Source organism: Ambystoma mexicanum, chromosome 7q (assembly GCF_040938575.1).
Source record: "Ambystoma mexicanum isolate Mex_15411 chromosome 7q, UKY_AmexF1_1, whole genome shotgun sequence".
Lineage (NCBI taxonomy): Eukaryota > Metazoa > Chordata > Amphibia > Caudata > Ambystomatidae > Ambystoma > Ambystoma mexicanum.
Window position 1 is genome coordinate 834,639,991 of NC_090941.1, and position 26,312 is coordinate 834,666,302.

The 26,312-nt window shown below is 48.0% G+C and overlaps 1 protein-coding gene across 4 annotated transcripts in view; it reads right to left on the reverse strand.

The window, feature by feature from the left end:
* CEP57 (centrosomal protein 57) overlaps positions 1-26,312 on the reverse strand; it is a 1,562,635-nt gene that overhangs the window by 183,298 nt on the left and 1,353,025 nt on the right. For all 4 annotated transcript variants that reach the window (XM_069639189.1, XM_069639191.1, XM_069639190.1 and 1 more), the window contains one exon: positions 4,386-4,530. In XM_069639189.1, the coding sequence (XP_069495290.1) occupies positions 4,386-4,530 (145 nt within the window). The remainder of the gene's footprint in view (positions 1-4,385; positions 4,531-26,312) is intronic.

Below are 26,312 nucleotides of genomic sequence, written 5' to 3' on the forward strand. Positions count from 1 at the left end.
TGTAGAAAGGGTGGAAGGACTGGGTAAGAGTTACGTGTCGCACGTAGGCAACGCTTGTCCGCTGGTAGGGCGTGTCACATACCGGTTTCTACAGCAAATCCTGCATGGAACGACGACTGTAGGCATCAGCCAATCAGATGTTCACATTACTCTTTTGTGTCGAAAGACGGTACGCACACTGAAAATGGCAGAGGTGGAGAGGGTCAAGGTTTTGCTGCTTGGAGACATTTTTGTGCAAGGCTTACAACACTATGCCGAGCGTAGGCATGTGGCACACCATTTCGATGTGCGAGGAGTGGAGGTGGTGTGGAGCGCTGACACTGATGCGAATGCTGCGGCAATTCTGCAAGTTTGCAGAGACATGCGTAGAATGACCACTCCTCATGTGGTAATTTTGCACTACGGTGCTTGCCACTTGGGATACCTGACTTCACATACTTTGTTGGCAGATTTGGCACAGTTGGTTGAAGCACTCATGACCATCTTCCCCAACATCGAAAGTTATTTTTTCTGCTTTACTCCTGAGAGTACAATGGAACAAAACTTCTGTTTTCTGTCCAGTTCAAAGCATCGGGAGGTGCATCATCAATCACGGCATGCGTGCATTCATGCTACGAGTTGGTATGTTTTTTTTGTAGCCACGATAACATTGCTTCAAGCAATGCGCATTACTTTGAAGGAGATGGTGTTGCGCTATCCTCTTTGGGAAATGCGATGTTCTTTTGGAACATAAGGCTTGCTTGTCTGTACGATATGTGGCCACAAATAAAAAAAATAAAACAGCTCTTTTCAGAGCCTACCTTAAAGGGGAAAAAGGGGAATAGTACTTTAATGTACCGTCGTCACGCTCTGATCCTGTACATGTCCGCGAACATGGCGGCAGTTAGCAGCCAGCACATATCACCACCGGGGATTGAAGGGTGGAGCCGCATGTAAATGAGAATGAGCAGAGCTAGGGATTGGTCCATTAAGTTCGGTAGGTGTGTTCTGACCGACGTACTTTAGTAAAACCGTCTTCTCCCTCACAGGACAGCACACAGCCATGGCTTTCCATGCTCGAAAACAGATTATCTGCATTGTGGCAGACTCATGGATACATTGGTTGAAGGTGCATGCAGAAACGTGCAGTTTATCTACAAATCTCTGATTTCCACATGCAGAAGTGCACTGGCATGGCGTGTGTGGCATGAGATGGCTGGACTTGGTACCTCTTTGTGTTACTTTACAGACAGAGCGTCCTCCGGATATACTAATCATTCATTGTGGAGGAAACAGTTTAGGCCATGTATCACGAATTTCTTTACAATTTGCCATGAAGGAAGGACTCGTGAAGCTCATGGACATGTTTCCAAATTGTCCCGTATTGCCCAAAGACAAATATGGTTGTGTTCTTCTGCATTTGGTCCACAAATGGAGAAAGCGCTGTGAATAAGGCTGTGTGTGCCTTTTTAAGAGATGTTGGCATGTCCTCTTTCCACAATGAAAACATTTAGTTTCGTAGCAGTATCATTTTCCGCAAAGATGGAGTCCACCTCACATATGCTGGCAATCAGAGGTTTCTTCACAATTTACAAAATGCATTGCGCCCTCTTTTGCAATCACACTAACCTATCTGACAATCCGTTTTCCCCATTCCACTGTTTTTAACCCACACAACACTCCACCAAAAGGCTCTTTTCTGAGCCGCCACTTACTCCCAACTTACACTTTATTGCGCTTGCTCCACTTGCACCCTCCCTACGACCGTCCGCGAACATTTGCTGAACTCCGCAGGGGTCTACGGCCTTCACTTCATAGTTCTATTGTTACACTGAGAAAGGCGGCTTTGAAAAGAGCCTTTTCTGTCATTTTTGTTGTTTTTACGTTCATTGATTAACATCACTCGACACACTAGGAAAAGTGGCGAAAATAGGGTAATGAGGGACACCAGCCACAGGGATAAGGGCAACTGAACAGACAAATATTAAGGGTGATCATTATTTAGGTAAGGAGCAAATCTTCTGGTGCTCGGTGACTGCAGCCTCAAAAGGTCTTCGAAAACTCTCCCCACTGCAGAGTACTGCGTCACAATACGTGCACACTACTGTCACCTTTGAAAGGTAAGGGTCCACAGCATTGCGAATGGCTTGTGAAGCAGCTGGAGGGAGGCGCTCCCCAACAGGAGTGTCTCTTGTGGTGGGAGTATCGGATTCCGAGGATGCTGTGGAGGAACTCAAACGACTACGCTCTTCACATGGCACCACCTTGCGAATGTCCGCAGTGTGGAACGAAGTGAGGTGTCGGTTCATGGTTGTCGTACCAAAACTGTACGCTCCAAATCTCCCGCGACTCAACACCATATCGCACTGGTTACACTTAACCAGGTTCGCACGTGCTTTTGGTACGTTCCCATAAACGGAAAACAACCGCCACACCCACGACTCCCGCCGAGTGCTCCTAGTGCGGAGTTCCTCCACTTCATTCTCTTCCTCCTCTTCTTCCTCAATCTCTACATCATCACCCATACATCTCTCTGCAGGCTCTTGGTGAGGTGGTGATGGTGGTGGGTTTGGGGGTGGTGCAGAGGCTAATAACCCAACAGCAGCCATGGAAGCCATACCGATTAGTTTCCTTTTGGTCACTACAGCAGTAAAGGCAACGCACCTCAATCTGCTATAGCTAGAAGGACAATGAAGATGCGCTCGGGGGTGTGGCGTTTTGTAGGGGTGCAGGGGTGTGCCTCGTGACCCTCTTCATCCCTACAAAACGGTACACACATTTTACACAGCAACTCCTGAGGTGGCCTATTGTTTGGGATGTGTGAAATTACATTTTTTACACTCCACAATAGTTTGCCTTGTGTCTACAAGTTCATTTTTATTGTTAGGAAGCACACAAACCGCGGAAACTAGTCCCCATGCTCAGCGTCGGTGCAGTCACAAGATGACGTCCTCTCAACACATCCACCCCCCCCGCCCCCATAATGAAAGTCCCCTGGAGAGCAAATGCAAAGAATCAAACATGCACACAAGTGTCATACGGACAGTGTTTGGGTTCTCAAACTACTTCAAAGTGTGACACAAGTGAGACGGACAGTTAGGAACTGGCGCGATGTTCGCAATACTTATGTTTGTACTGCGCATTTGCACGCATGCTATATTCACTGTACGGACTGTTCCAGTGTCCTTAGGACAACTCCATTTTGTTTGCCTACAAACTTGCCGGCCACCGTGCCTGTTCTACGGACGGCACCATTTTGACTGCGCCCAATACGGACCGCTATACTGTCCTTCACACACTCCCTTTTTACTCATTTACAACCATTCCGGATATCTTGTGTGTTCTACGACCATGTATTATCTCGTTTCCAAGCGGTACGCCAACGTTATATATCCTTTGGACACCCCTTTCTGTTTATGTATGCACATTTTCAAAAGATGGTGCAGTCACACATCACATCCGTCTTACTTCACATTAGACAGGACCCACATTCCATTGCTGTTCAAGGAATTCAATGGGCACATCTCTTTGAATCAGATTCCTCAAGACTTGACAAGCCCTGGTCCGAATGACTTCAACATCAGTGTCAATCTAGTGCTCCAGGATACTCTCAGGCTGTCGTCCAACTGTTTTATGGTGCAGAACTTTGCAACACCCTATGGAGGCAAGCGTTCAATGCAAGAATACTGTGTCTGTCTTTTTCAATGATTTACCTTCTTTTTGTATTGGTGCAAACTGCACTGCTTAAACCTCTGCTTACAGGGCTGTGTTGACGGCGGGAGTTGCACCATCATGCAATGTGATGCAGATTCTAATTTTAACTACTGGTAAATGATAACTAGGATCCCGAGCCTAACGACAAGGATCATTTAATAAATATGAATCTATGAAATAGCCATTGCCAGAGATCTTTCTCATGACTTGAATAATTACTTCCCAGCAGAACATGTTAATGTTGTTAGAGTTGAATTTATGTTACTGGATTTAGCGTCTTGTAGCAGAGTTTGTTCATAGTAGTAGACCGATGAAACACTTATGCCTAATGCAGATTTGTAACGTGTGGTACCCAATATGACCTTTGGAGAAATTGGACAATGGCTGTAGGAACATGACTATCAAATACCAAGGTTGTGAGACAATTCGTGAGCTTTTCATAGACGTCTTCAAATGGCCACTTTAGCCATGTGAACAAGCCATTTCAGCCATATGAACAAGTCTTAGTGTAATATTTCCAGTTAGTCTAACAAACTGACTACTTCTAAAGTTCTCTCCCTTTCTTTGCACAGGAATGCAATTATGAAAGGTCTAGATTTTCTTTCATTTTGGCGTGAATAATAATTCCACCTCAAACATAGACAAAACATTTCATAGGACAATATGGGTTTGGTAAAAAGTCAAAAGCTTACCCTTGCCTGATGTCTCTTAACTTTGGTTATTTGATCTCCCTTGGCCTCCATACGTTTCACCAGTGAATCTAGTTCTCTGCCCAGGTCCTCCCTGAGTCGGCTTGTGCGTGCTTCCTTGATTTGTTTCAATAAATCTTGATGCTCTCTAATGAAGTAAAAACATGACCATAAATGAAATTAAATCCAAGCTTTGTTAGTTTATTTTATGATTGAATTGTACCGCTCTTGTCATTTGCATCTTAGTTGAGAAACAAAACGTGGGGTTGCAGAGTGGAAGATTTCAAATAATTACCTGGGAACTATACATAGGACATGCCCCCCCCCCTATCTTTAAGTGGGAATACATTTTAATGAGTACATTTAACTGGGTAAGAGTTTGTGTGTTTATTTAAGGAAGAATACAGGCGGCGGGAGGCCTTATCAGCCCGCAAGAGCTAAGGCCCAAGTTACACACCTCTGTGAAATGAAGGCCTTAACACCAGACCCCCAGTGCCATTAGAAGCCAATCCAGCGTACTGCCATGGATACTATAGATCAAATATTTTGGTCAAACGTTCTGGAACACCAGGATTACCATAGGTTGAGAACAGTTGTGACCCAGTGCATCCCAGATGATTTTGAATCTAGGTTTTAGCTAGACATACTGTGCATAAGAATTTGATAGAAACTGTGGTTCAGGAGATGGATCGAAATACACATGCTTTGTGTTTACGATGAAAGTGATTTGGGATTACAGTGTAACTCAATGCACCAGAGTGAGTACTGTTTGGGATGATATTTAGTAGATGATATTTAATAGGAAGGAGGACACGTGCAAGATCTTGCTTGGTCTTGGAAAAATGATCGACAGCACAAAGGACCGAGCCCTGACTGACTTGAGTAATATGACAAAGTGCCTTTACAAAACTTGAAACAAATGTTTTATTTGTGCCATAAGGTAGACTTAGACTAGAGTGCATCGAGGATTTCCTCTGTGGCTATGCTGGCCAGTCTTACGTGTGCTTTTTGAAAAACATCCTTTTGACAATTCCCATTGTGATGACATTCTCGTACAACAGGAGTTATGAAAAGAATGAAACTTTACTCCCTGCCGTCCTCTCCCTGTCCTACCGCTGCTGCTCTAGGGGACAACTCCGGAATCCCCGTAAATTCCATCCTCGTCACCCTGCTCACCTTATTTGGGGAACACTGTAGGAACCCCTGGCACTAACCCTTCTGCCTGCTTCCTCTTATCCCCTCTCTGAATCACTACTTCCCTCTTACCTCACCACCTCCTCTTCCTCCGCTTCCCCGGTATGTCTTCCTGTTTTGTACTCCATGTATTATGCACAAAAAGGTTTGCACTGGATTATGTGTGCAGTGTCCTCTGTATAATACATGGTGTAGGCAATGCTGGCCCATACAGGAAGAGCAAGGGGACGCCAAGATGACAAACTGGTAAACAGGAAAGGAGAAGGAGCCATGGAAGCAAAGGAAACGGAAGTCATGGCACACCTACCCAAAAAGCTGAAGAAGCCACAAAATAAAATACGACATGAGATCAAACACAGATTTCCCTAGTGGGTACAATAGGCCACTGAGCTACAGACACGACTTAGAAGCTGTGTCCCAGGGTAGAAAAGGAAGAACAAGGCAGAATTGGGCCATGGAAGCAAAGTATACACCCAGCCTGTGCTGTTGACAGAGAACCTTGGATAAGAAAAATCCCTGAGAATGCCCAGAGCGAATGAGCTGGTGGAGAGGAGGTCTGGGAGAAGTTTTGTGATAAAGCATCTAAGGCACACCCCCTAAGGTACAGCTGCATAATGGAGGACCATGCCAAACAAGCTTGATATTAAGTAGAGCAGGACCTTGGAGGACACTGCAGTGAGAGCTCTGCAAGACAGCTGAAGTGGCCAAGCTGCAGCATAGAATACTGCAGCATGATGGGAGACAAGAGTCCATATAGAGCAACCCTGCCAATAAGGACGGCAGGCCAAGTGATAAGACATTATCCATGACAAAGATAGATCAAGAAACTTGAGTTTTATCAGATAGCCTCAGGCTGCTAAGGATCATTCACCTCCTTCTGACTCACTAAGAGCGAGGCAGTCCCCTGGACACCCATGTGGCAGCCATCCTGCATCGCCTTCAAGCCCAGGATTCTCTGGATCAGCATGGGATTCTCAGCAGCTCTCAAAAACATCCTCATGGTGTGGCTTCTGCGGTAGGTCAGAAGGAGGCAGACCAAATAGTACATTTATCATTCTTTTTAAATAATAGGAAAAGACCTATCTATCCTTATCATAAAGGTTTGCCCTACCTAACGTGAAACTAACTATGGGCATTGCCGTCAGTAAGGCAGTACAAAGTAATGATCCGTCCTCTGTCCAAGAGCTATCCTATTCTAACCTTTCCACTAATCAAATAACAAAAGAAAAGAAGGGCTCCAGGAGAATGACTCCCTTCTCCTGGACAGGCTTCTTACAGCCTCGATAGTCTATCTTCTAATAGTTATTGGTAACCATGAGAATCAAAACCTTCAGTTCCTCTAGGGGATTTTTCTACCTTTTTTGCTTCCCCTTTAATGCTTTCAAACCAGTTCCTTGGTTTCTCACAATAGGGTCTTGACCCATATCCCTTTTGGATTCTTGCAGTGTCTCTAGATGGCTTTCTATCTTTGGATCACAATTCAACCACTCCTTGGACTTAATGAACTGTCTTTCACTTTCTTTAAGGTATTTACACCCACTGGGACGAGCATGATGAATCCCCTTATATTCCTCACTTTCTTTAAGGTATTTACAACCACTACAATGGGCCAATAGCAAGGGTAAAAAAAAAATCTATGGTATCTGAGCAATGGCAGTCAAGTAAGGGAACGAGACAGTGTTGCGCATGGTCGCCAATGCTTTTCATTTTAGCACTAGAACCACTGGCGGTTTATTTACGGCAAGAATATGGAGAGGTGGGGATAAACAATACAGGGGGGAGGCACCCAATATCGCTATATGCAGATGATATGCTTTTATACCTACAATACCCAGGAGAGAATTTACAGCATGTCCTGGACGTGCTGGAACAATATGCAGCACTATCAGGCATAACCATAAACCGCCAGAAGTCTAGTCTGTTCCCCCTAGGACAGTATGTTGGAAAGCCTCTGCACAAGTTGCCGGTACTACTGATTAAATGGGAGGTAACGACGTTCCATTATCTGGGAGTAGATATATACCATGACCCAAGGCTAGAACATATACATAACACAGTGAAGGCGGTGAATAAGACTGAGAATAGTATGGCATTTTGTTCTAGACTACCACTAACCATGATGGGGCACGCAGCTTTGCTGAAGATGGTGGTGCTGCCGAGACTCCTACATTATTTTGCAAATGTCCCGTTTGTGATAACCAGGACGTTTTTCAGGAAATGTGCACAGTACGTGTGGTAGCTTCATATGGCACAATGCAAGGTGTAGAGTAGCACTGCAGAAACTGCAGAATCCACACAAGTAGGGAGGTGTAAAGTTGCCTAATTTTGAGGTGTATTTTATAGCCGGTCAGCTGCAATTTGTGGCCAGATGGCTATCGGATGAACACACCAGACTCAAGGTTGTTACGTACGGAATGCGTCCCCTTCTTTTTGAACGAAACGATATGGTTACCAGATTCGTGCAAGACAGGTGAGTCTACTGTTGCGCCTGGGGAGCACGATGTGGTGCAGAGGGTTTCAAGTGATAGGTAACAACGCCATATTCCCCACAGGTACCATTAATAGCGCTAGGAGGGGCAGATGTGCACGTTAGGCTGTGTGTGTGAGGAGATGGTGGGAACCATACTTAAAGAAGGGATGCCAATTGAGTTTGAAGAGCTGACGGGTGACCTGGGGATACACAGAGGTCAATATATCACACATTCGCGACTCCTGAAGTACCTCAGGTGGAGGGGGCCAGAGACCGAAGTGATTACAGTCGTTTTTATAATATGTCAGAAGGAGGACACGAAGTCTCCCGCATATATGAGCTGTTGATGTCTACGGTTGGGGAGGGCATGGGACAGACGAGGCAGAAGTGGGAGGCAGTTCCAGGGGAACCAATGTCAGATGAGATGCAGAGTGCTAGGATATCAAAGAGTTGTCGAGAAATGTGAGATTACAACAGATCCAGCTGTACATCACCCATAGAGCATACTTGACTACGAACAAAGTGGCCACGTTTACTCGGTCATTGGTAAAAGCATGCTCAAAATGTGGAGAGGTTAATGCAGATCTAGTGCACATATTGTGGGCATGCACAGAGATTGGTAAATTCTGGAGGGAAGTGGCCCAGACACTGGCAAAGGCAGATATTACCCTGGATGTGGCATCCCCTAAGGCTTGTCTATTAGGGGGTTTCCCAGGACCCAAAAGAGCTAAGCAAATGAGCAAACTTAAAAACCTAGCATACATATTGGCGAAATGCAGAATAGCGATGGGATGGAAAGCACGGACAAGACCAATAGTGGCAGTGTGGTGGGGGGACCTTCTGAAATGGCCAATGCAGAATCTGTGTTGTGGCAGGAAGCTAGAGGTAGGAATTCAGAACAGGAGGAGGGTGGATTGGAGGTGTGCAGGCAATTGGTGGCGGATCTGGCCGTATCGGAACAGAGGGCTCAGGACTTGGATCAGACTTCAGCATGAATGACATGGTAGGGTGAGAAAAGACCAATTGGGATCTAGCATGGAGGAGAAGAGCGATGAAGGCTGGGGAGGGAGGGCGGAGGTTGGGGGGTGACATGACAGTTATATCATTGAATGTGTATTATGTGAACTTGAACCACAGTTGTAAGGTGGTATGTTTATTTCTAAAAAAAACAATACATTGTTTAAAACAAGAATAAAAGGTATTTACAACCACTGGGACGAATATGAGGAGTCCCCTTATATTCGTCAATTTCTTTAGGGTATTCAGAACCACTAGGATGAGTACGATTAGTCCCCTGAGGATCTTCCTGCTGTGTTCCCTTTACAGGATCTCCTGAACCTTTCATGGTTTCAACGGTTCTTCATAGAGGGACTTTGGGAGTTCCTTGACGGAACGGGAGTCCTTATCCCCGAGAGGGGAGTCTCTACCTGTGAGGTTCCGTTTACCGCCACCCCTAAAGGGAATGTTACGTGGTGGGCTGAGCTCCCTAGCCTCACAGAAAAAGGCTCCCCTCTGGGGAGCAGTGACGAGATCCTGTCAATCGTCACACTTCCTACACAGGCCTCGATATTGGGGACAACAGTTGCCCGGGTCCTCAGGGTTCTTCCAGGTCTAAGGGTGTCGAAGAAGGAAGCTGACACACAGGTGGCATGGTGGTGGTTACAGACTTATTTGTGCATACACAGGCCCTCACAATCCCCATCTTCTAAGAGGGGTTTCCGTGCCTCAAAACTAATACTAAAGGGCCCATTAGAATGTCTGTCAAAACAAACTCCACCGTCCTGTGTCACAAACTACTTTTATCCCTCACACTACAACTAATGGATAATCGAACAGAAAGTTCCTTCTCCAGAAGGTTAATCTAAAAGAAAGTTCCTTCTCCAGAAGGTCTCCCGTCTCCTGATGCTCAGATAGTGTTTAAAAGAATAGAATATTCTCCTGCAACAAAAATGGCAGCTTATTGTCACCACTGCGACGAGGAAGCTCTACTCAGAGGTTTATTTTACAATCGTTGGGGTCTCCAACCAGTCTCTGGTGGTCAGTGGACTTACAGTCGACAACGCAGCGAGTAAGCTCTCCTCGGATGCTGGATTTGTACTGGTTAGGTTCTCTGACACGTTTCTTGTGGTCAGTGGGCTTATTGTGCCCACTGCGACGAGGAAGCTCTACTCAGATGCTGGGTAAACAAAGTGGTAGGGTACCTGACCTATCTATCTTCCACCCCTGCGTATCCTCCGTTTCCACCTCTGGTACCTCCCGTTACCGTCTGAAGGATTTCGGCACACCACCAAATTTCCTGGGACTGGGGTTCTTCTCTCCGATGCACCAGGCTTCTCCCTCCGGTTCCTACAGAACCACAGCAGCTCGGCGCTCTGGTAAACTGTTCGGCTGTTCTCTCCTGCTTCGCGTTCCATTCTGCTTTAGCTGGACCCTCGGAGAACTCCGTCCGTGCTTCACTGGCATCCTCTGCTCTTCTCCGACTCTGGTCTGCCCACAGCGTTTGAAACTCCTGCTGGTTTCCACAACTGTTGCTTCTCCCAGCTGGGTTTGACAGGTTTGTCAGTCCATGGTTTAGACTATTTTTTAATTATTTTTTTTAAATAATTTTATTAATTTTAATCAAACAAAACAAAACCAAAATACAACCAAACACGCAGTGCATGTTACAAAAAAAATAATCATATTAATGCTTAATCTTGGCCACTGCTCCCCCCCCTCCAAACCCCCATCATGAGCCTGTCTATCGTTCTCTGTGTCCGCCGCATGCGGCGGGGTCTCGCTTCCTGTAGATTCAGTCAGATCTTGTATTGCTCCAAACAATTCAGCTATGAGTGTTTTCCATCCCATCAGGGTCCCCATCTCTTCTTCCCCCCTATAGTGTTCAACTCTTGCCATACTATCGTTTCTGCCTCTGCCCATTTCTGTAACTCCTTCCACCATACCTCCACCCGTGGCTTGTGACAAGTTTTCCAGCCCATGGCGATCCTCCGTTTAGCAAGCACATATGCTAGGTCTTTCAATTTATTAACATGCTTAAGTTTTGATGGTCTGGGGTACCCTCCCAACAGACAAGCCCAAGCTGTGTCTATAATCAGCGTGACCCCTTTCTCAGCTAACTTTTGTGACACTTCTCCCCAGAAACGCTGAATCACCGGGCATGACCAGAGCATATGTGGCATATTCGCGTTCTCCTTGTCACATTTGGGACATGCTTGTCGTCCAGCATTTTCAAACTTGGATATCCTCAAGGGCGTCATATATGCTCTGTGCGTTATATATAGTTGTATTTGTTTAAGTCTAGCATTCCTTGACACCTTCTCATGGTGTCCGAGTGCCCGTTCCCACATCCCATCCTCTATCGGGGTTCCCACCTCTGCTTCCCAGTCTAGCCTCACCTGCGTCAGATCCTTCCCAACTTTAGACATCACCATCTCCTATAGCCTGGAAATCTCATGCCCCCCATCTGATATATATTATTTCTATGATGGCATCAGGTTCTTCTCCTAACACAGTTTCAGGCCACGTCTCCCGGATTCTCTGAACAATTCTGTGGTATGTAATGTATTGGCCCGCATGCAATCCTGTCTCCTCCCCAAGGACCTCAAAATCCAAAATGGCCCCCATCTGCCAGACATCTCCTAACGTCACCAGCCCCACAGATTCCCAATGGGTTCTGAGTATAGCTCTCAATTGCATATCTTCCCCTGCCAGCGCCACCAGCGGCACCTGCGGGGAGCAAGGGAATGGGTTCTCCATCATCCGGCACGCCCTGCGCCACATCTGCCACCCAAGCATCATCATCCTGGGGAGCTCTCTCATTTCGGCCTTGGGCAACCAGATCATTTCCCTCAAGTGAAATGGGGTACAGTCATGTCCAAATAACCTAAATTCAGGGGTCGCCTCGTCCGAAAGCCACTGAGCCACATACTGCAGCTGACTTGCTACATAATACACCTCAAAATTGGGCAGTCTTATCCCCCCTTTTTCGTAAAAGTTCTGCAGCTTCCACAGCGCCACTCTGTTCAGGGTACCATGCCACAAGAAATCCCTGCGCATACTGTTAAGCTTAGCAAAGAACTTCTTGGGTATCATGTATGGGACATTGCTAAAGTAATGCAAAAGCCTCGGCAGGACCACCATTTTCAGCATTGCACTCCGTCCCATCATAGCTAAGGGCAACTTAACCCAAAACTGCATACACTTCTCAATTTTCCTGAGTGCCACCTCGGTATTATGCTTGTGCTCCTCCTCCACCTTATGGTACACATATATCCCTAGATACCGGAAAGAGCCAACCTCCCACGGTATTTGTAACACCGGTAACCTCGTCTCAGGGGTTCCCTTATAGTCGCCTAGTGGAAACATGCTGGATTTCTGGGGGTTTATCGCTATGCCGCACAGTTCTGCATACCTTGCCATCACCTCCAGTATGTACTGAAGATTTTCCTCTGGGTATCTTAAGTATAGCAACAAGTCATCTGCATATAAGGAGATCAGATGTCGTTCTCCTCCCACTTCAATACCTATTGTGTCGTATTGCTGTCTGAGGTATATTGCTAGGGGCTCTAGGGCGAATATGTAGAGCATCGGGGACCAGGGACACCCCTGCCTAGTGCCTCTACTCAATTGCCACCTCTCAGATATTACTGCACCCGTTCTAACTCTGGCCAGTGGCTCACTATATAGCATCGTCACCCACCTCGTATAACCAGGCCCCATGCCATACTTCTCCAAGGCCGCCAACAACCACGGCCATTTGACCGAGTCAAAAGCTTTGACCGCGTCCAAGGACACGATCGCCATTTCGCCCTCAGCCGTACTACCCCATTCAATAGCCCGTCGGAGTCGCCTGTGGTTATGGGTTATATTCCTATTCGGGACATAGCCCGCCTGGTCTGGGTGTATCAGCTTGCTGATCACTCTCTGTAATCTGTTTGCCAGGACCGCCGTCAATATCTTGCTGTCCTGGTTTAACATTGAGAGAGGTCTGTAGGAGCCGCAGCTGTGTGCAGGTTTATTAGGCTTAGGGAGCGGTATTATGACCGCCTCTCTGAGTGTTTCCGGCAACCCTTCCACCTGAAACGCTTCGCTGAGCATTTCCAACATCGGGGGGAGCACCTCTGCCTTGTATGTCTTATAGAATTCACTCGGGAACCCATCCGCCCCTGGGGTCTTGCAGGTAGGCAATTGCCTCACCACTTCCTCCAGCTCCTCCAGGGTGATCGGTGCATCTAGCTCCTCCTTTTCCTCCTCGCTTATCATGGGTAGTCCTATATCTCCTAATGTTTCCAATATTTCCTCTCGGCTACTCCCCATCTCATCCACATACAACGCTTTATAATATTTTGCAAACTCCTCGTTGACACCCTCTTGGGTGTCCAACACGCTACCATCTTCCCTCATTATTGATCTAATCGGGGGCCTTGGCGCCTCGCTCTTATATAGCCACGCTAACAACCGTCCTGTCTTATCCCCAACCGCATGCTGTCTCTCAATGTACTTCTTATAATTAAGGTTGCGAGCCTTTCCCAGTGTTCCGCACATTTCTGTTGCAGCCCCAGTACTCGCTCCATGTCTTCGTATCCAACCTTCAATATTCCCTCTAGTTCCTCTTCAGTCCGTCGTAGATCAGTTAGAACCCCACCCTGCAGGCCCTTTGATTTTGCTATTGCAACCCCCCGCATCACTACCTTGAAGGCTTCCCATAATGTACCTGCCGAGTCAACGCTGCCCGTATTCTCCTCAAAGTAATTTGCGATCTCCTCCCTCATGTCCGCTCTAAAGACTGGATCCTTGAGCGCTTCAGCACGAAGGCGCCACGTCGGGATCCTTGCCCTCGGGGGCGGTACTGCCACCCCAGAACCAATGGCGAGTGATCAGAGAGGACCCTCGCCTTATATTCTACCTGGGCAACCTCCACCATCACATCCGACGTGGCAAAGATATTGTCCAGCCTCGTATGTAGCTGATGAGGGGCGGAATAGTGAGAGTACTGCCTTTCTTGGGGGTATCTGGTTCTCCACACGTCTACCAGGTGAAAATCGTCTAACAGTGTCTGCAATGCTTTCGCCGCTGGGGAGGACCTATCAACCCTGCCATCCGATCTGTCTACGTTGGGATTAAGTACACAGTTAAAATCACCACCCCAGATCACTGCGCTACCCATACATATGCCGAGGTTGGCACTCAGAGTCCTGAAATAGGCCGCTGTGTCCCGATTGGGGGCATATGTGTTTATAATGCTGATCTCTTTATTCTCCACCAATCCTCTCAACATGACCATCCTCCCATCCGTCTCCGCCAACTCCTGCAATGGTTGGAACAAACATGCGGCGCCACCCAGATTAGTACTCCCCTAGCATACGCAGAGTATGTCGAGCCCACCACCACCACTTTCCATTTCTTAACAATCAGCTCCATCTTCTCCCGTGTCAGGTGCGTTTCCTGCAGCAGCGCGATATCTATCCTCTGCCTCCTCAAATACAACATGATCTTGTTCCTTTTCAGGTAGCTGTTAAGTCCCCTGACATTCCATGTAATTATTTTGAGGTCCCCCATAGCTCATTCCCGTCCTCCATTTCTACGTCCAGCAAATCCCACCCTCCTGCGCGACACGGATCCAACCATACAATCCTGCTATATGGGCTCATGTTGAAACTAAAACTCAAACTCCCCAAAACTATATACATATCAAACTCCTCGCCTCCCTCCCCTCCCCCCTCCCATCCCTTCCCCAACAACACCCTTCCCAACTGTTGCCCAGCTCCATCCCTGGATCTCAGGCACCCCCACATCTGGCCCCGACTAATATACTCAGAGCTCAGTAGGGTGAAGTCACCCTAATGGCCACTTAACAATTAATACTAAATGGGGGTGTTAAGACTAGCTCTGCTAGGCTCCTTAAGAAGCACCAGTTTCAGTGCGCACGACACATTATCTAACCTAGTCTGGTCTCATCCACTAACAGGTCATATCAATGACTATAGTCAAGTCCCATGGTCTTAAACTGCTCCCTCTCCCAGTGTTCTCGGTGCTCATTACTTATCTCTTCCGTCTCCTTCTTCCGTCTGGATAACGGGCTCCTGGGGGGAACCCTGCATGTCAAGCCATCCCATGGCATCTTCTGGAGTGTCGAAAAACAAAGTCTTGTTCCTGTGAAAAACTTTCAATTTTGCCGGGTAAAGTAGCATGTATTTATGACCTGCTTCCCTCAGTCTTCTTTTGACCGCCCCAAAGTTCATCCGGCTCCGCTGCACCATCAGGGTATAGTATGGGTAGGCCGTTATGCTTCACCTTCCCCCGCTTAATTGTTCCACCTTTGCGGAAGTGTTCCAATATCCTCTCTCGTTCTCGGTAGTTAAGGATCTTGGCGATAACTGGCCTAGGCGGGTTGCCCGGCGGCAGCCTTCTCGTTAGAGTCCTATGCGCACGTTCCACAGCGAATCCCTGAGACAGGGCACCTGCGGGTATCTCCTGCAGCAACATGTTCTCCACAAACTCTGTGGGGTTGTGGCCCTGCGTCCCCTCAGGCAGACCCACAATGCGGATGTTGTTCCTTCGGGCACGTCCTTCCGCTTCCTCCGCCCTACTCTCCAGATTGCCCACTCTCTGTATCAGGATATGCAGTTCCGACTTGTGTGAGGCACAATCAGCTGTGTTCGAGCTTGTCTCTTTCTCAAGGTTCTCTGTGCACTCCGCCAGAGACCTTACGTCCTGTCGGAGTAGATTCACTTCTTCCTGCACTTCCCCGACCTTAAGGTCCAACGCAGTTTTCAGCTCAGACACCACTATTTCGAGCTTGGCCTCCCAGGCCGCTTTCAAGTCCGCTTTCAAGTCTGCAATCGCAGCTAGGACCTCCTGATTCGTACCTGAGGCAGCCATGCTGCCTGCGGGGGTCTTATCTTTGCTCCTGGCGCTTTCGGGGCCCAGCGGTGTCCTGGCAAATTCGTCCAGCGTGGGTTGCTTTGCTTTCAGTCTTGAAGGCTTGCTGGACATGGCGCTGCAGCCGTATGCTGTGGTGCAGCCCGCCTCTTGTGTTCCACCAGTGGGGGAGGCACCCACTCAGTTTCAATATCTTAGGCCTTGCGCAGGCTTGGAGGCATCAGCTCCACACCAGCTCTTCCGGCCTCTCCCCTTGCACATCCGGATCAGGCTGCAGTACCCAACAAATCCACTCACACGCACCCACTGCTCTCGCTGAGTGCCCTCCTGCCACTGATACCGTGTAACGGAGTCTCTGTACCTCCTTGTGTAGTGGCAGCTGTGATTGCCTTAAATCGTAGTTTGGTTGGGCAATGATTTGTTCTGGCCGCCTTGCGGTCAATTAGTGATGTGGTCCTGCAGTGATTCCCATGCCTCCCGTCTTGGCCCCTCTTGCCGTCATTTCACCACACCGTGTGCGTACCACGTTCCGTCTCCTTGGAACCTCGGAACCCTTAGTCCATGCTATGCCCTGCACCAAATGGGTTGTGGCCCCCCATGTATGTAGCTATTGCGATGTGTCCTGGCATGCCCTCTCCGGCTCCTACCAGGGCCTTCTGGCACCCATGTGTATTAGTTGCGCAGACCACGTTAAAATGTATCCTCTGGCACTCTTTACCGTATAATCTAGGCGCACCAGGGCATGCAAAGTATGCTGGCTCTCAGCGTCTCCCTCTTTACACCATGGTTCTGGTTTATGTTCGTGTTGTACTTGCTTTTCAGAGCTGTCTATTTGTGAGCCCTGCAAGCATCCATCATGATCACATAATGTACTCCATCGTTTTAGTACATACAGAGCTTCCCAGTGTCACGTTCAGGTGCTGATGCTACTGGCAATTGCTTTTCAGCTTGCAGCTCCCCACCGCTCCTTTCGCGCACTACCTCAGCACTTATCTCAGAGACGACGGAACATCCGATGCCCTCAGGTCTGCCCAATACCTCCGTGTGCATGAGGGGCCGCTCCCCCGCTCGGGTTCTGGGCTTGTCTCCCGGGCCCGACCTCTCCACAGTAGCACCGAGCGCCAGCTCTCGATGTCTGAGCTCCTATGCCCCTCGCTCCTCCTCGCGGGGGAGGGAATCCGCTGTCTCCACTATCCCCGCCCAGCTGATCCTCCGACCGGCGTCTGATCAGTGCGCCGCCGTGTCTCACTGCACAAAATCCAGCTATGGGTCATAGGCGTACATCGTGGGGCTGCACGCTCCTCTTTTCTCATTATTGCGCCACTATCAAGCCATTGACAGGGTTCCAGCCCGCTGCGTGCCAGATTGCAGCGCTCGCTCACCAACGCCTCCTTTGTTCGTTAAGCCACCATTTTGTTATTATTGTTTCATCGCTCCGGCCCCCGATACAAAGTTGCAGATCATCCGCTACTCTGCCTCTGGCATTCTGTCGATCCTTCCGTGTTGTGCCCGGGCCGTTCACACGTTTATTCTTGCGCTCTGAGGTCGGAATAAACCGCCAGACCGCGTACTGCGCATAGGATCTTCTTGTCGGATCACGGAGCCCACAGACAGTGCAGCCTACTCCATGGCTGCCTAGCCACGCCCCCAGTCCATCGTTTCCACTTATACAATGTTGCCAGCCCCGCCCGGCTGGATGTAAAAGTCCTTTGTTTCAATTTAATCCTTATGGCAACTCGGGGCCATCTCATACCAGTACTGGTACAGTCCATTACCTTCAGGTCTCCTGTGCTCTTCTTATATACAGGTTTACTTTTAATAAAATGGTTCTGAACAGTCAGAAGGGTTGAGGAATGTTGGGAAGTGACAATACTCCATAGGATGTACCCCAAGTCATCATCCTTGTCCCCAGAAGGGGAGTTCCTCCCCATGAGGTCCTCCCGCATTAAACCACCCCTACGGTGAATATTGGTTAGCGTCTGCACCACTCTGGCCTTACAGGGAAGGGCTCCCCCCGTGGGGAGATGTGACTTTATTCAGAGATTCGCCACACAGGGAAACCCCAGCCATACATTTCTCTTAGAATTATATTTACTCAGCCACGTCTCAAGATGAACTCCAGATCTCCCCAGCCTCCCGATCATGTATGTCTTCTCACTATCTGCGTAGCTTATAACTAGGCCTCCTGGACTGGTCTCCCAGTCCGTCAGCGACTTCAACCAATTGTACAGCATCTTCCTGTACTTGTCTCTTCTTTCAGGTTTGATGCCTTGCCTCTTGCCAAGATCTGAAACAGAGCCCTTATTGAACTGCACTGCCCTCCAAACAGCGCCACAGCATTGGGCCCTGCAGGGACGGCGCTCCCCCATCTGCTACCGCTGTGAGATGTAGTCGGCATTTGCCCTAACACAGAGAGCATGCACCCGCCTAAAGAGGTAACCCTTGCGGATAAGGGTCATGGCCCAGGAGATGCTGAGCGGCCTCCTCATCAATTTAATCTATGTCTCCTCACACCCCCGCCAGCTGCTTCTGCACCCTCAACCTCCAGGGCCCATTGCCCAGCCTCCTCAAAGCATGAACCATTAATGAGAAAATACAGCTGGGGCACTAGATGAAGATGTATGTTTTGGGCTTGCTTGTGAAGTTGGAAGGAACCATGGGGGCTGGATGACACCACCTGCTACGTAATGTAGGGCTCGAAGGAGGAAGAGGTTGGATCTGGCAGGTTGTATAGCCCATCAGCAGCCAGGGATATGACATACCATTATCAAAACTTAGGGGACCACAAGACCCAAAAACAGGAGCCTGGATTGGCAGGGGGACCTTGGCAGACAAGCACTATGACCAATAATTGGAAGTGCAGGGCAAACTTAATAGAAAGTTATTTGTCACCCAAAGACAGGTTAAACAGCATTTGGGGAGTAGGAGATTTAAAACATAGGTTTATTTGTACTCAAGGACTCCCAGACAAGAAACAATATTTCGGGTGCCTTGAAAAAAAGGCAGCACTATCAAGGACGTAATGTTTGATCTCTCACACTTGAAACCTATAACCAACCAAGCATGTTAACATCCCGGTCTCCTAAATCTCCCAACATTGGACAAAACCAATAAGAAAATTGGTGCCCGTCACAGTGATGGAACCCCTTGCGGGCCCTGCCCCTCTTCCTCACCAGCACCCTTCCCAACTACCCTGCTGCACTTCAACCCCCAATCAGGTCGGAAAGAAAACACTTAACTTTTCCTCTCCTCCCTGAAGATTTCCCAGACAAGGCACCACCTGAATGGCCCACAACACTCCCCAAGTATCCTGGACGCTGAAAGGTGGCTCAATGAAATAGGACTTTTTCATAAATATCAAATACTGAGGATAGGGAAATCCTACATATGTGTGGGACCCCACAAACTGTGTCGACACACTTTTCCTGAGAAAACCTGGGACCTCGTACATCTGTTCAGACAGAAAACCTGTAGCGAGGTTGTCACAGAGAAGAGTTAGACCAATAAATTAACCTCCCAAAACTAAGACAGACAGCTCCATTTTCTACTGCACAGTTAAATGTGAGATGCATTAGCTGCATAGAGTTGGGTGATGTATCATTCAACTGACCGCAAAGGATTAACTGGGGATGGATAAACAAGGTAGAGTCTTTGAGAGCAATGATACAAGGACAGCAAATATTGTGGTTATAAATCTGTACACAACACATTAATGTTTAGTTGCAAATGGAAAGGTATTCATTTATTTGGTTTATTGCAATGCAGCACGTGCATATAGGATCAATCGGAGTTCACAGGGTAAGGATGTAACAATGCAGGGAAGAACAAAAGCACAAATAAATCAATATAACCAAGTATTTAGCAGGACTGCCAATGTGACAGTTAATTCACGACCTGGCATTAAAGAGACATTTTTTTTAGTTACAAGTGCCAATAAAGTGCAAAGGTTCAAAGTATGAGCAATATGGAAATAGGTTCAACTTGGAACACGTTCTTGAACAGTAAAGTTGTTTAAGCTCATCTGAATATGAGGTGATTGGGCACAATTTGAATTCAAGAGTTAATGCATTTCAGAGACCCGGGCCAACTAATGGCTGACATCTTTTCCCTACGGTTTCCTTTTAAAAGTCTGAAAGGGTGAGCTTGTAGGCTGAGCTAGATACAAAGGTCTGGGCTTGGGTGGGTTTAGTGAATGAATTGATTCTTTGGCCCCAGGCTCCAGCATGCTTTTCTGATGGCGAGGAATTGGAACTTAATGCACAAATGAACGGGTAGCCACTGTAAGTTTTCAGGGCTCCTGTAACATGATAATTTCTCCTCTGGCCAAACAGTATTTCTGCCCATCTACTTTAGATGGCTGGGAGGCAGGCCATTCCTTCTTGGGGAGGGCTAACAGCATAATTGCAATAATCCATACAGCATCACTAGCCGCCTACTGGGGACAGTCCAAGTCAAGCTTCAAATTATAGACGCAAGTGGGACCACAAGAAACCTTAGCTATGTTAGGCTGTGGGAATATGAATACAAACAATGGTACTAAAGCTAGTTGATCCAAAAAATGAAACCGACAATTGTCATAATATGTGAACATGGGGTTCACAAATGATATACAGAGGTAATGCAAGATTTGAAACTAATGAGACAGATAACACATGGAAAGTAGTTATAAAGCCCAGACTACCAGAATCTGTAGTTATTTGAGATTTTTCCCGAATTCTCCCAAAACTAGAGGGTCACATCATAGCACACAGCAATAATTCAGGGGTAGGGTTTAGGTGTCGGAGTAGTATAAAGGAGCTCTTACAGTGGCATCCTACAATCTGTAAACCCAGCCTATATAGTGGCCTAGGAACTCACAAAATGCCTGATCTGGGGGCGTGGCCAGGTGGTACCAGATACACACATGCCTGCTGTAGGCTCCGTCTATCTGCACCTAAAAACCCCTTCATGCTGCATTTCTAACAACATAAACCCTCCTTGCAGCGCCAGGAGCAAGCCTGGAGCCCAGCGACCCAGACTGACGGGGATGCATTGACTCAAAGCCACCATACCAGGAGCGAGAAATCAGCGACTCGCTGCTGCGGCCAGCCATAGCATGGCAGCCGCCTCATGGTCATCCTTCAGAGGCTGATACGACCCATTCTTGGTTGAGGGCTGAATGCCTGTTTCGCGATTCAGTGCCGTCAGGAGCCTAGATGCAGCAGCCGGGGGGCTTCCGCTTGATACCTGCCGTCCCCTAACAGCGCTTTGGAACGGACTGAGACTACTTGGATGCCGCAGCACAGGGGCTCAGCGCAGCGAGTGTTGGAGGCCTGAGTGAGGTAGGGGCTGGGAATACAGGTACGTTGCTGCTGCTGTAGCTTGTGTCCTCACACACGTCCCTGCCTCACGCATAGAGATCTAGGGTGGCCGCGCCTCATCTGGGGAGCAGGAGACGCGAGGTAGCCTGCCACGCTCTCTGGGCCATCAGTGGAGTGTGCCAGCAGTGTAGTCTCACGCGGGCCTGTCCGGGTGCGCTGCCTGCGTGCCTGCCTTCTGGGCACCCTCCTTGCTATGTCGGGCCAGTATCCACTGGAGGCAGCTCTGAACTCGGAGCGGGCAACGGCCTTGGCACCCCCCGTGCTGTAAGGGAAGCAGGAGCCTGCACTGACCAACCTGGTAGGGCACAGATACTGACCCAAGGCCTAAAATAACTCACTAAGCCTACTGCCTATAAATTTCATTTGGTGCGCAGCAGTGGTCAGTGATTGACTCCTGATTGGCCTACCTCTCGCAAATTGGCGCCACATGGGATGGCACACTTATGGGCTCGCCTTTGAATTTGGCCTCTTGATTTAACACACTTTTGCGGCTGGCCCTGTACGGCAGAGCATGTGAAAGGATTGTGAGGCGGCCTTCAGTTTATCTCGAGAGCGCTGCACGCTTGGGGTTGCACATCCCTCCGATGCCCATATCTGGAGCAAAATCCATTTTCCCCCTCCCGGGGCTGCCCATTCAGACCCTGCATTTATGAAACAAGATCTCCTGGACATGCTGGCGATGCTGAAACAATACCTTACATTGGAAATCAAATCCTCCAAAGAAAGGCTGGTCAAATCTGTTGAGGACCTAAATGACAACCTGTTGGGGCTGGAATCTCAGGTGAAATGGAAAACGCAGTCTGCGAACAGTTGCACGACTAGGCGCAGCTAACTAACAGGGTGGTGGGCATTGAGGATCTGGGCCAAACAAGAGGTTTTGGAAAACAGATTGTGGAGAGGCAACATCCGCCTACATGGAATCCCGCGGCATATAGATTATCAGGAGATGGCTGAATATGTCAGAGACCTATTTCAGTCCTTGTTGGACCTCCCAAACACAGCTGCTTTGGAACTAGAGAACGCATTGGGTATATTCTTCAGCTCAACAACTCCGCAATCTAAAAGAAGCAATCATGATGGTGGGGCGGAAAGAAAGTGTCTGTAGAGTTTCGGGGGGCAAAATGTTCCTTATTTCAAGACCTTTCACCTCATACACTGGCCAATCGGCGGAAGCTACCTGTTGTTTCAGCCTGGCTGCAGTCGCAGGACATCGGATACCGCTGGGGCTTCCCCTGCAAGCTATTTGAACATCAGAACCAGCATTACGCCATCAGCTCTGAAGAAGAGTCGGCTCAACTGATGTTCTTAGCCTTAAGTCCTCCGGATGATGGATCTGAAGCGCCAGCCTGCCCAGGTCCCAGACCCCCCAACACTTCCAGGAGGCCTAGGGGAAGGCGAAACTCAGCGAAGATGACTCCTGATACCGAAATGGGGCCGCTTTCTAATGCCCCGGTCCGACAGTCCAAAGCCTACATAGCCTGAATGGCAGTTCCATATTTCCAAAGTTTGTTTCTATTCCTTAGCTGTCGATGTTACCTTGCCACGCTTTCACTCCTTCTGGAGTTGCAATGCTACGATTGTTGTTACATCGTAACCCGAGGGAATATGGAGGTGGGGTATATTTTGGGTGGCTAGAGGGAATCGCGTCTGTTTACTACTTCTTACGTATGTTTTTGAATTACATTCAATGGCTTTTTGTTGTTATGCAAACTCATTTGGGGTTTTTGTTTATTTTATGGTCACACGATTGGGCTTCACAGCTAATTCTGTGAGATACTTTTTGGATGGGTTTCGAATGGTTTTGTTTGAAGCGCATATGGTGCGGCATTATTTAAGAAAATGCTTTTAAATGACAATTTATTATCGCGCATGTGTGGATTTACTTTGGGGGAGCAGTGCTTTTGCGGGCATTCATCTTCACTGCGTATTGTGACTTTCTTGGCATTGTCTTTGGGCCTTCAAACATGGCTGCACGTAAGTTCAATCTGTCCTGCTGCCCTTAGGTTGGCCATGCTCCCCCCTCCCCATTGCCAATCACAGCAACCGGGAGGCGGGAGCCAGTCATAACACAGTCACAACACCTAAGGCCCACAACAAAGGCCCCTGTCTGCTCCCTGTCCACTTCTTGAGGTACCTTCTGGTCACCCTTGCATTTTGACCTCTATGATGCCGCTACCTCGCATTACTATGAAATCTGGACCTCCATAAACATACCTCCATATCTAATGGTATATTACCTCCTTCTGGACATGCTTCTACCCTCTTTTGATTCATTTTCCTTCTCTGCTGGTCTCCCATGTTTGTACTTTTGATAGCAGTGCGTTTTTGTACCCAATGTCGGCTTCTGATTCAGGTTGCTCCTCAAATCTGGCTGTTTTTATGCATTTAACTTTAGTTTAAAATCTGGCTGTGTTCATCCGAATTTGCTGTGCCTTTTGCACAAGCCCCCCCTGCTTTGCTTGTATTGTCTGTTTGCCTGCATGTTGCCTACCTTTTGTACTTCGCTCCCCCTCCCCTTCCTGCTTGCCTCTTCTCCTTACCACACTCACCGTTCCTCAGTCTTTTCCTCTCCCTATCTTTTTTTTCTCCCCCTTTCCCATGCCCCTTACTTTATTCTTTGCACTTACCCTATCCAAATAGTCATCTGACCTAGTACGCTAATAGCCTGCTTGTTTTTCCTCCGGCTCCCTTCTTGTTTGATCCCCCCATGCCCCTCCAGCACTACCAGAAGTGTTGCCAGGCCTAGTATGATAGTCTCTTGTTTTGTTCCTCTGCTGCTCCTCCTGCCCCGCACCTCCTGTCCACTCTCCGGCTCTACCAGAAATGTTTTCAGGCCTAGTACGATAGTTGCCTGTCTTGTCTCATCTTCCACCCCCTCCTGATTTTTGTCATAGCTCTTACTCTATCCGAAATGTCTTCTGACCTAGTAAGATAGTAGCTTATTTGTTTTCCTCAACCTCTCTTTCATTGTTTGCCTCCCATCTTCACCCCCTGGCACTACCAGAAATGTCGTCAGGTCTAGTACGATAGTCGCTTATTTTGTTGTTCTCCTCCACCTGCCACACACCAACTGTCAACTCTCTGGCTCTACTAGAAATGTCGCCAGGCCCATTACGATAGTTGCTTGTCTGTCTCATCTCCTACCACACCCCTCCCCCCCTTATCTTTGTCATGGCTCTTGATAGTAATTTTTTCCCATTCTTAATGTCTCAAGGCCTTGCAAGAATGTCACTGTATTTTCCCTTGCTCCCTCCCTTGCCGTGAAGCACTTTGAAACACATTGTGTATAGGCACTATATAAATAAATAATCAATCAATAGATACAGCTGTCGCCCTCTGTGTTCTTCCCTTGCCCGAAGAGAAACATGATGGCGTCGCCTGACCTTCCCTGCATACCCTAAATGTGCAGGGTCTTACTTCACCAGTAAAACGCGTAGCTGTGCTGCACAGACTGCCCGTACTGGATGCAGCCCATATCGTCCTTCAGGAGACCCATCTGCTGGCGGCAGATGAAAGGCGTCTCTGTAACAAACTATACCCCAGAGATTACTTTGCATCTAACAGCCTCAAATTAGGGGATGTCACCATCATGATCCGTAAGGGCATGCCTTAGAGTGTTGAAGGTGCTGCGGGACAAGGAAGGGAGGTTTTGCTACTTATAGCCCTCATTCGAGAACGCAAGGTCACACTAGCTTCCATTTAGGGCCCTATAAACTAACAGGATGAGTTCCTTGCTAGGTTTTCTGGGATCTTAGCTGAATTTGCTGAGGGGGAAATACTCCTGGGGGAGACTTTAACTGCGTCAATGACCAGACTATGGATGAATCGCTAACCCCTAGTTCTAACGATAAGCAGAATTTCCATGTCATCACAACATTACTGAGAGAACACTCTCTTACAGAGGCATGTTAGGCAGAAACCTGTGCAGTTCCCTTAGGGACCACTGCAAAAGATTTAGGACTACAGGTGGTTGGCAGTAAACCCAATTGGTAGCAGTCTGTACCGCCCAGATTTACCTGGTAGCTGTGGCTGAGCAGTCAGACTTCTCTCAAGATGAGTTAGGCAGTATATAGAGTATATACAATAGGTACAGAGACACAGTAGTACAATCAAACACTGACCAGAGCTTTGGTGTAAAAGTATATAATTATTTATTTAAAGACACACTTCTAAATTACACTAGCACAAAAAGAGGTAAGTAAATTCAACACACAGTCACTATTATATATATATATACACCCCTAATTACTTATTAGACAAGTCTTAGTGAGAAACACCACTTATTTTCAGACAGAGGTGAGCGCTTAACATAAGATGGGACTCTAATAAGTTATTTAAAAAGGGAGGGAAAAGGCAGAGTTATGCAAGCACACAAATCTCAATACATTTCAAAGAACCACAGTGAGGCATGTTAGGCAAAGTCTACTGGAGAGCAAGGAAGTTCAAATACCAGGCCCACTCTTAGAGACCAAGCGAAATGTGTCCAGGATCACACAGTGGGGTTATGCCCAAAGAGTCTTGGTAAATAGTTCACAAAAGATTGAGATCAAGTCAGGAAAAGTTAGTTAACAGGTCCCAGGCTAACCCAGGTTAGAAAGTCGAGGATTTACTGTCACCCCGAACGATCTGTCACAAGGGAAGCCAGGCGGGACACAGTACCTGAAAATGGGAAGAAAGCTCCAGCGGGGGCAGTTGTTCCTGGCAGCGGGTGCAAGTCAGTGTTTCATCCAGAGGAAGAGGAGGTCTCGACGCGGAGGAAAGCTGGAGGTCGTTGCACTGCCAGGGAAGAAACCAGCCGCAGAGTTTCCCGGTTACAAGGTACCACCCTTTTCGTCGCGGTAGTGGTAGACCGTGGTATTCCGGTTGCCGGGGTGCTTGGCACAGGCAAGGCAGCCACGAGATGGTCCAGGAAGGCGAAAAGACAGGCAAACTGGTTATCCCCACCAGTCAAAGGAAGAAGACTCTCCGAGCTGGAGATCTCCTCTGTCGTCAGGAAAAGTGGTGAGAGGGTTCAGCAGGGCTCCA